The sequence below is a fragment of the Salmo trutta genome, chromosome 18 (genome assembly GCF_901001165.1).
Source record: "Salmo trutta chromosome 18, fSalTru1.1, whole genome shotgun sequence".
Lineage (NCBI taxonomy): Eukaryota > Metazoa > Chordata > Actinopteri > Salmoniformes > Salmonidae > Salmo > Salmo trutta.
Window position 1 is genome coordinate 28,914,850 of NC_042974.1, and position 10,650 is coordinate 28,925,499.

At 42.1% G+C, this 10,650-nt stretch overlaps 1 protein-coding gene across 2 annotated transcripts; it reads right to left on the reverse strand.

The window, feature by feature from the left end:
• Positions 1–1,152: 1,152 nt before the first annotated feature.
• On the reverse strand, positions 1,153–7,378 carry LOC115153147 (polycomb group RING finger protein 6-like). Of its 2 annotated transcripts, XM_029698240.1 has the most exons (10): positions 6,910–7,378; positions 6,637–6,736; positions 6,433–6,529; positions 5,812–5,867; positions 5,590–5,649; positions 5,273–5,393; positions 4,798–4,825; positions 4,503–4,601; positions 1,768–1,854; positions 1,153–1,643 (listed from the first exon to the last, which is right to left on the reverse strand). In XM_029698240.1, exons 1-10 carry the CDS (start codon positions 7,075–7,077, stop codon positions 1,593–1,595), a joined length of 867 nt encoding a protein of 288 aa, XP_029554100.1. In that variant the 5' UTR covers positions 7,078–7,378; the 3' UTR covers positions 1,153–1,592. The 2 variants fall into 2 exon arrangements, with proteins under 2 accessions (XP_029554100.1, XP_029554102.1); XM_029698242.1 differs by lacking the exon at positions 1,153–1,643 and having other exon boundaries at positions 1,773–1,890.
• Positions 7,379–10,650: the final 3,272 nt, after the last annotated feature.

Sequence of the window (10,650 nt, forward strand, 5' to 3'; positions counted from 1 at the left end):
CCCTTTACCCGGTACTTTGTTGAAGTACCTTTGTTGAAGTACCTTTGTTGGCGATTATAGCCTCAAGTCTTGGGTATGACACTACAAGCTTGGCACACCTGTATTTAGGAAGTTTCTCCCATTCCTCTCTGCAGAGCCTCTCAAACTCTGTCAGGTTGGATGGGGAGCGTTGCTGCACAGCTATTTTTCAGGTTTCTCCAGAGATGTTTGATCGAGTTCAAGTCCAGGCTCTGGCTGGGCCACTCAAGGACATTCAGGGGCTTGTCCCGAAGCCACGTTGTCTTGGCTGTGTGCTTAGGGTCATTGTCCTGTTGGTGTCCTTTTGATGTTGCCACCACCATAGGGATGGTGCCAGGTTTCCTCCAGATGTGACGCTTGGCATTCAGGCCAAAGACTTCAATCGATTATCAGACCAGAGAATCTTGTGGCAAATTCCAAGTGGGCTGTCATGTGCCTTTTACTGAAGAGTGGCTTCCGTCTGGCCACTACCATAAAGGCCTGATTGGTGGATCAGAGAGAAGGCCCGATTGGTGCTGCAGAGATTGTTGTGCTTCTGGAAGGTTTGCCTATCTCCACAGAGGAACGCCAGAGCTCTGTCAGAGTGACCATAGGGTTCTTGGTCACCTCGCTTACCAAGGCCCTTCTCCCCCGATTGCTCAGTTTGGCCATGCGGCCAGCTCTAGGAAGAGTCTTGTGGTTCCAAACCTCTTCCATTTAAGAATGGAGGCCACTGTGTTCTTGGGGACCTTCAATGCTGCAGAAATGTTTTAGTACCCTTCCCCAGATCTGTGCCTTGACACAATGCTGTATCGGAGCGCTACGGACACTTCCTTCGACCTCATGGCTTGGTTTTTGCTCTGACATGCATTGTCAACAGTGGAACCTTATATAGACAGATGTGTGCCTGTCCAATCAATTGAATTTACCACAGGTAGACTCCAATCAAATTGTAGAAGCATCTCAAGGATGATCAATGGAAAAAGGATGCACCGGAGCTCAATTTCAAGTCTCATAGCAAAGGGTCTGAATACCAATGTAAATAAGATATATTTTTTATACATTTGCAAAATTATTCTTCACTTTGTCATTATGGGGTATTGTGTGTAGACTGCTGAGGATTTGTATTTATTTAATCCATTTTAGAATAAGGCTGTAACGTAACAAAATGTGGAAAAAGTCAAGGGGTCTGAATACTCTCCGAAGGCACTGTATATGTATTTATACTTTGGTCTAAATAGAGACTCGGGGGATGGATGGAAGGGGGACTGCTACAAAAGTTGGTCACAAAAAACAACACGGTGTACATTCAACTCAAAGTGTAGCAAAAACATAAGCTTTTGCTATCAGTAGCATGACAAGGCCTTTTAGTCTTTCAGCCCTCTGAAATCACAGTCGTGGAGATAAACTATAACCTAATCCTAACCAGAAGGTTCCTGGGCCCTGGATTCAGCAATTCACTGTTAACTGTCAGGTATAAGTGGCAGAGAGTAGAAGACTTGATTCTGTTAGGCATTAGTAACAGAATGAAGACAGTGGTTGAGAGGGTCAGGGTTAATATCAGGATCACATCCATCCTACTTCCTTCCCCCTTCTCACGTGTGACCAGCCAGCACCAGTCCAAAGTGGAGAATCAAAAGACCATCCTGGGAACAAAAACAAACAAGAAAATAAGCACACATAAAACGTATAAATGGAAGCTAACGATATCAGGGCTATTTCCAGACTCGAGAGTAACTACAAATACATAGGGCCTTTGATTGGACTCACCTGTAGAGCGTTATCTCCCATGGAGCTCTGAACCTCTCGTAGCGACTGGTAACAGTCCAGGAGGTGGTCCCCACACACAACATCCACCTGCACCACAACGTGACATCATACCACTGCGACAGACTGCATGAAATCAATTGAGAGTGACACACTGAATTACAACATACATGGAGGCACCTGAGGGAGGGAATATCTGAGAGCGAAAACTGGTAGGTGCAGTTTGGGATGTGAAAATGAAAACCAAAATAAAAGGCTACTGATCCATTTCAATAAGATACAGAAATAGTATTCCTGATTAGAAATTAAATCCCAAATTAAATTTTAAAAAATGAAGACGTCACCTCATTTCACCTTTTATTTTTGGCTGGGCAGGACAATCCATTTGGGCAGTTATGCGTTCATCAGAACATCAAGAGATATGCCAAAGCCATTGTTTGTGCCTAGGTGATAATTACAATTGCCCACAGGGCGGTGCAAAGTGGTATTCAAAACCGTCAACCAACAATTAATGAAATTATATATATATATATATATATATATATACACACACACACACACACATACATACATACATACACACACACATTTTCATACAGTCATACTGAGCAGATCCAGTACAAGCTTCATATCGACAGACCCTACAAAGAACGAGAAACCATAACACCGCGGTCCCTCCCTGCCCTTTCTCTAAACCCTAATTTGTCCCCCCTACTCATACAAGTCCAGTTGTCACCACATTTGGCAGACTGGTTGAAAAAGAATTGGAAACTAAATAAAAAAATGACAAGGGACCCCAATATCATAATCTTCCTCCAGCTGAAAGACGAGTACTAAAAGAACTCCAGGAGAATACGGACATAGTCATAAAACCCACAGAAAAAAGGTGTGGCAATAGTTATGGCCATGAATTCTGAAAAACACATGAAATTGTCTTGTTCCTATCGACCCTTGCCTCTATAAAATCTGAAATTGCTAGCTTGTTACAACGTGTCTGACCAAAATTGGATCACGAGTTCCTAAGAGTCACCCCAGTTATCTATCCCCTTCCGAAAGTGCATAAGAACTCTACTCAGCCTCCACCCAGACCTATTATTAGTGGCATAAGACAGTCACAGAGCCCCTTTCGAAATTCATAGATTTTTCTGAAATATATATTTAGGTTGCCATCCTTTTAAAGACACAAAACATATACTCAACTGCTTAAATGACTGTCAAATGGATTAAGATGTACTACTCGTTACGCTAGATGTGGCCAGTCTGTACATCTGCATTCCCCATGCTGAAGGCCTACAATTGATTGCCAAATTCCTAAAGTCACAAAAACAAAATCGGTGAATCCCCCTAATGACTTTGTTGGAGCTCTTGAAATTGGTACTTGCAAATAACTATTTCAGGTATGACAAATTCTACCTTCAAAACAAACCAAATGCACAGCAGTAGCCACAATTTACACAAACCTTGTCGTTGGAGAGTGGGAGGCAGTTGATGTTCAAAATAAAGACAACCCTTTTCTACCCCATATTAAGTTTAGGAAGCGCTACATTGAGGACAATTATATTTTGGGGTTCATCTAAACAAAATCCTGATGACTTTGTCCGTTATCTGAACACCACAACGACTTTCTTTCTGTTCACTGTTAAGTGACCAACAGTATCAACTTCCTGGATCAAAATATTCAAGCACTTCTATCCATCAGGAGGTGGCAACCTCCCTAAAATGTTCTATGCAGTCGACCATGGGGTATTGTGGGGATGTTTTTAAGCAGCAGGGACTGGGAGACTAGTCAGGATCGAGGGAAAGATGAATGGAGCAAAGTACAGAGAGATCCTTGATGAAAACCTGCTCCAGATTGCTCAGGACCTCGGAAGGTGAACCTTCGCCCCAGTCTAACAGGACAACGACCCTAAACATACAGCCATGACAACGCAGGAGTGGCTTCGGGACAAGTCTCTGAATGTCATTGTGGCCCAGCCAGAGCCTGGACTTGAACCTGATCTAACATCTCTGGAGAGACCTGAAAATAGCTGTGCAACGAGGATCTACAGAGAAGAATGGGAGAAACTCCCCAAATACAGGTGTGCCGAGCTTGTAGCGTCATACCCGAGAAGACTCGTGGCTATAACAAAGTACTGATTAAAGGGTCTGAATAATCATGTAAATGTGATATCCGTTTTCTAAAAAACAGTTTTTGCTTTGTCATGGTGTATTGTGTGTAGATTGGGGGGGACGATGTAATCCATTTCAGAATAAGGTTGTAACGGAACAAAGCATGGAAAAAGTCAAGGGGTCTGAATACTTTCTGAATGCACTGTAAATGGCAGAGCACCCAGCTAATAAAGTGAGATGGCACTCACCGGTGTGGGTAATAGGTGCGCTAAGAAATCAACCTAAACCTCTAATCCCTGTTACTGCTAAACACCCTACGTACAGGTAGGGCTGTGCTGTTGCGCTCTGCAGTTTTATATAAGACACGAACACTCTTCCCTCTGTCCTTGTGTGAGCATTAGGCTCTGTATCTACCCCTCACCTGGTTACCTAGGCCTCTAAAGTATTTTACAGGGGATGAAATTGAGATGGGTTCAACATACCTCTTTCTTGAAGCAGAGAGCTCTCTCACATAACGAGCAGATATGTATATATTTATGCATTTCCCCTTGCCAGGTCTCCCTCTGAGAAATAGCTCATAACCGCATCAGACATCAAGGTAAAGTCAATGTGTAACCCCTCCCACTGACCTGGCAGGTGGGACTCAGCTCCATCTTCCTCCTGATGAAGAGCGCCACATGGCGGACAGTGGCATCCCCCGATACTCGCACATACCGCCTCTCCAAAGGCTGGCCAGGGACACCAGTGTTAGAGCTTGAGGTCCCTTATTCATTTTACCAATATAACTCAAATTCACAATATCAACATTGCTTTATGTATGACCATTACTATATAGTGGCTGGACAGCAGCGTTATGCTGTTATTTAATTTTAACAGTCTCATACAACAGTCATTATGAGAAAAGAGCTTGACAGCAGTAATTACCTTATAGCCGTCTATGCCTTCTTCCGCGCTGGAAACAAAACAACTTTACATAGAATTCTCTTAATCCCTGCAACCAATTGTGTACAGCTAACCATCAGTCTTGTAACTTGAAATGTTCTCCCTAGTCCAGGGTTTCCCAAACTCTGTCATGGGGACCCCAAGGGGCGCACATTTAGTTATTGCCATAGCATTACGCAGCTGATTAAAATAAATTAACTATTCAAGCTTTGACTATTTTAATCAGCTGTGTAGTGCTAGGGCAAAAACCAAAAAGGTGTACCCCTGGCAGTCCCCAGGACCGAGTTAAGGAAATGCTGCCCTAGTCCAGATGCACTCAAAGGAAGCACATTAGCACCCCAGCACCATCTACTGGTGGAGACAAGAATGACCAGAGATAAACAGACAATCCAATTTAAAAATTTCTCAGGGAATACCCTTCCATCCCTCAAATAGAAAATGCTAGGGAGAGACTCACCCCAAAAACTCCAGCTGCAGTGACACATCCAGTTCAGGAGGGATGGCGAAGACAGACTGGGGCAGCAATGCCCTCCTCTGCTTCTGGTTCTTCAGCACAGGGACCGCAGGGGACGCCATCACTGTAGTCACAGAGGAAGACGAGCGTTTACAGAAGCATTAGGGGAATGTTCCACACACAGCACTGAGACAGACAGAGACATGGCTAAAATCAGAGGGTCTTCAAATACCCAAACTATTTCATATAAACAAAGCTGCACCAAATCTCTACCAAAAAGCACAATTAACAGCAACAACGACGACATTGGTCTTATATACCTGGTTTAGGTACCTCCAGTCCTCTCTGTTTGTAAAAATCAATCATCCTTGCTCTCTCCACTGCAAAGACAATAAAGAGTAAAGACAATACTAATTTTAACTGCAAAACAAAAGATTGACAAGAGGCGTTTGGGGAAGAAGAAAAAAAAAAAAAAAAAAAAAAAACAAATAAAAAAAAATAAATAAAAAAATCGGAGAAATGGAAGGCTTGTGGATACTTACTGTCTTCCAGATGTGGCAGCATCTTGTAAACAATATCTTGCAACTGTCTGTCAGGTCTGTGGAGATGCAAAAACACCCACCATACAGTAAGTATCTACATACCAGTGTATAAGTGAGTATTAGCCTATAGCTCATTGTATTAATTGATAATGGGTCAATGGGAGAGGTATAGTAATCAACTTCAAAGCTGACTTCTGCACACGTTGTTTCAGTGAACATTTCAGTTTATCGTGGCAACGTTTTCATTCCAATGAGTTAGCACAACAGTAATATTTACATTTGCGTCCCTTTGGCCTGTGCTGAAAGCAGAGTTGTGCAATAGATGACGAGTGTGCTTAGACATGAATAACAGTGGTGTCTACAGAGAGACATCAGTATCCGTGCGTCACACCAGTACTTTGTGTTCCAGGTAACTCCCCAGCAGGGAGAGGGTAACCATAGAAACAGACACTCATGGGATGTCCACTTTAAATAACATGATGCCAAGTAGAAAAATAACCTTTGACGAAGTCTGAAATTTCTCTTCTTAACCAACTCTCATAAACAACATGAACCGATGTCTTCAAATGTAAAACAAGACAAGAGTCCGTGTGCTCGTAGATTTCATGCAGGCATGCTTACTTTATGTTGTACAATGGTTGTGTCTGGTGGACTACAATGCTGCAATTGGGACACCTGTTGCTGTAGAAGAAGTGTTTCACTATGCAGCTTTTACAAACTGGGGAAGAGAGAACAGATTACAAAGCAAGTATGACTGATGTTATGGGACTGAAGGGATAGCAGTCATATTTCTGGATTGTCTATCTCAAAATCATTGTAACTCACAAGTGTGCAGACACTCTGTTATGGTGGTGGAATCAATGAGGATTCCGCAGCAGAGAGTACAGCGGATGTAAGGGTAAAATTGATTAAGAGGGAGTTCAGGCTGGGAAAACAAAACATTCACAATGTCATTTCCACATTATAGAACTGGAGTGCATCACATTTACAGTAGAGTACCAACCTGTGTAGCAGCTATCATATTCAATATTATTATTATTCTCGTCACTCTAGCAAAATTAGAAACAATAGATATTGTCCAAGTCCGCAATACTGTACCTCATCCTCTGAATCCGAGTCAACATTATTGGATGTCCCATTGTGGTCTTTCGAACCATCGTTGTCGACCCTGTTCTGGCGGCTACCATCGGTTGGTGTCGCCTCTTCTGACTGATGACCGACACTCAAGCAACCGGGTCTTTCGAGTTCCGTGGTGTTGTCCTCCATAGTACTGCAAATTGAGTTGATTTCCGCGCCAATAAACTCTTCAATTAATAATTTGATAATCACCCGACCCTAGCATTATTAGCAAACGTGCTGGCTAGCTTAAGGAATACAAAAACACACAACGAACGTTCAATCTTTACTTTAACGGACTACCAATAACCCCCATGTGATTTAACTATTAATTCAATGATTTAACCATTGCTTAAATGTTATCGCTAACCCCAAATAAATAAACAAAACCAACTGTAACAGTTGCTCGCTAACGTTACTGTTGTCGCTCAAATTCCAGCAACTTCCTGGCGCTATGGCAATGAAACGAGCCAATTAAATCATAACAGAGCAGAGTCCACTAGAAATAGAATTTCAAGACTGGACCACAGTTGCTTTGCCTTATCTGCTTCTCTAGGAAGAATAGGGATTCATATGATATTAATGAAGTGAAAATATTTAAGCTGTCATTAAAAAAAACGTCTTGATTGGAGTTCAGTATCTCCCAAATAGGGATACTATTGGTAGTTATAGGTTCCGCCTAATTATATAAGTCTGGATCGGATACCTCCAGATGTGGTCATTAAAATATTTACCTATTAATTTGGCAATGCAAGATACAGGGAACAGTCAAACATGAGGAATCCGGCGTCGGAGTACAGAACCCGAGCTCTGCAAGTCCTCATGTTTTAATATGCCATCACATTTGGCTCTTTGGAAGTTGTGGGAACGTGTGTTTTTGGTTTCACATTGGTTGTGGGAACTAAGCCATGTGTTTTCTGATAAAACTGAATGTTTTTGAAAGGTTCTGAGAAACAAAGTGAACATTTCACCTGTTCTGTGAATGTTTATTTTTAGGTTGCAGGGAGGTTCCTTATATCTTATCTAGTTGGAGGTTTTTGAAAATCTCTTAATGGGACTTAACACTATTAGCTTATTTTTTTTTTAAATTCTAAGCACATATAGAACTTAATTTCCTTAGTCATTATTCATGCAAACACATTTCTTCTTTATGTCAACATGGCTTCAGTGAGATTTGAACCTATGATCTTCTGTTTTGTATCCATTGAATTAGTCCACTGCACCACCAGGATGGAGAAAGCAGGCCATGTTTTTTTATGCATACAAAGTTGGTTATTTTAGTCTATTCAAACAGATCCCATTTCAAAGGAAACAAGTACTCATTAAAGGGATTCTCCTGTACTTTTGTAAACGCCTACTTTTTAACCAGTAGTTCTGAAAGTAGCGGTACTGTACAACGTGTACCGAGTCACATATGTGCAGATACAGTACCAGTCAAAATTTTGGACACACCTACTCATTCTACATTGTAGAATAATAGTGAAGACATCAAAACTATGAAATAACACACATGGAATCATGTAGTAACCAAAAGTGTTATATTTGAGATTCTTCAGAGTAGCCACCCTTGGCCATGCACACTCTTGGCATTCTCTCAACCAGCTTCACGAGGTAGTCACCAGGATGCATTTCAATTAACAGGTGTGCCTTGTTAAGAGTTCATTTGTGGAATTTCTTTCCTTCTTAATATGTTTGAGCTAATCAGTTGTGTTGAAACAAGGTAGAAATGGTATACAGAAGATAGCTCTATTTGGTAAAAGATCACGTCCATATTATGGCAAGAACAGCTCAAATAAGCAAAGAGAAACGACAGCAAATCCTTACTTCAAGACATGAAGGTCAGTCAATCCGGAACATTTCAAGAACTTTGAAAGTTTCTTCAAGTGCAGTCGGAAAAACCATCAAAGCTATGATGAAACTGGCTGTCATGAGGACCGGAAAGGAAGACCCAGAGTCACCTCTGCTGCATTAGAGTTACCAGCCTCAGAAATTGCAGCCCAAGTAAATGCTTCACAGAGTTCAAGTAACAGACATCTCAACATCAACTGTTCAGAGGAGACTGCGTGAAGCAGGCCTTCGTGGTTGAATTGCTGCAAAGAAACCCCTACTAAAAGGACACCAATAAGGCAGAGACTTGCTTGGGCCAAGAAACGTGCAATGGACATTAGACCTGTTCTGTTCTTTGGTCTGATGAATCCAAATTTGAGATTTTTAGTTCCAACCGCTGTGTCTTTGTGAGACGCAGAGTAGGTGAACAGAGGATCTTCACATATGTGGTTCCCACTGTGAAGCATGGAGGAGGTGATATGGTGTGGGGGGGCTTTTCTGGGGACACTGTCAGTGATTTATTTAGAATTCATGGCACACTTAACCAGATGGGATGGCGTATCGCTGCAGAATGCTGTGGTAGCTATGCTGGTTTGCGCTTAGTGGAACTATCATTTGTTTTTCAACAGGACAATGACCCAACACACCTCCAGGCTGTGTAAGGCAGGGGTGGGCAACTCCAGGGCCTGATTGGTGTCACACTTTCTCCATCCCTAGCAAAACACAGCTGATTAATCAAATTGCATTCTAAACTGAAGATCATGATTAGGCAATTATTGGAATCAGGTGTGTTAGCTGGGGTAAAACTGAGACACCAATCAGGCCCTCGGTGACTGGAATTGCCCACCCCTGGTGTAAGGGCTATTTGACCAAGGAGAGTGATGGTGTGCTGCATCCGATGACCTGGCCTCCACAATCACCCGACCTCAACCCAATTGAGATGGTTTATAATGAGTTGGACCGTAGAGTGAAAGAAAAGCAGCCAACAAATGCTCAGCATATGTGGGAACTCCTCCAAGACTGTTGGAAAAGCATTCCAGGTGAAGCTGGTTGAGAGAATGCCAAGCGTGTGCAAAGCTGTCATCAAGGCAAAGAGTGGCTATTTTGAAATAAATTATATTTTTATTTGTTGAACATTTTGGTTACTACATGATTCCATATGTGTTATTTCATAGTTTTGATGTCGTCACTATTCTACAATGTAGAAAATAGTAAACATAAAGAAAAACCCTGAAATGAGTAGGTGTGTCCAAACTTTTGACTGGTACTGTATGTGTACCAGGGGTTGGAACAGGTTCAGGGAAAAGAACCGAAAACCAAAAATAATGGCATTTTTGAAGAACAGAATCAGAATCGCAAACAAAATTGATCTATACTGTTCCGGAACAGAACCATTATTAACTGGTTATTTTACATTCTGGGCATTTTTTTCTTTCATTCCCACAATATTCCAATGTCTACCTGCCAGAAAAATCATTGCCAGTGTGTGTATGCCAGGGAAATTTTGCACGGGACCACGTGACCGGCAGAATTTAATTTAAAGGACGTTTCAGAAATTTACCGGACATCCATATGCATTCAGATCTGACCTGGCGCAGCCAGTGCCATCAATAAACAAGGGACATTGGCCAAATGAGCCACATTTACGTGTCCTTAAAAACAACCCATATCAAAAACACTTTCTTGTGTTTCGATGTGTAGGATATGCAACACTTTAGAGCCTATTTTAGTTGTCTACCTCACGGTTCAGAACTAAATGCATCAGGGTATTGCATGCATAGTCCTATAGGCTTAAGCATCCACTGTTGTCATGTCTACTCCCGCTCCTCCCCTCCGGGGTTCAACATCGCCGGTATACTAACCACCGGTCCTGGGATTCATCATGACGCACGCCTG

What these genes read in the sequence shown, in the direction of transcription:
- LOC115153147 (XM_029698240.1), bottom strand. Translation starts at nt 7,077, where the DNA reads ATGGAGGACAACACCACGGAACTCGAAAGACCCGGTTGCTTGAGTGTC. An exon ending in GCTGCCACATCTGGAAGACA is followed by an intron (nt 5,650 to 5,811) that starts GTAAGTATCCAC and finishes TTGTCTTTGCAG; the next exon opens with TGGAGAGAGCAAGGATGATT. An exon ending in ACTGGAGGTACCTAAACCAG is followed by an intron (nt 5,394 to 5,589) that starts GTATATAAGACC and finishes CTGTGACTACAG; the next exon opens with TGATGGCGTCCCCTGCGGTC.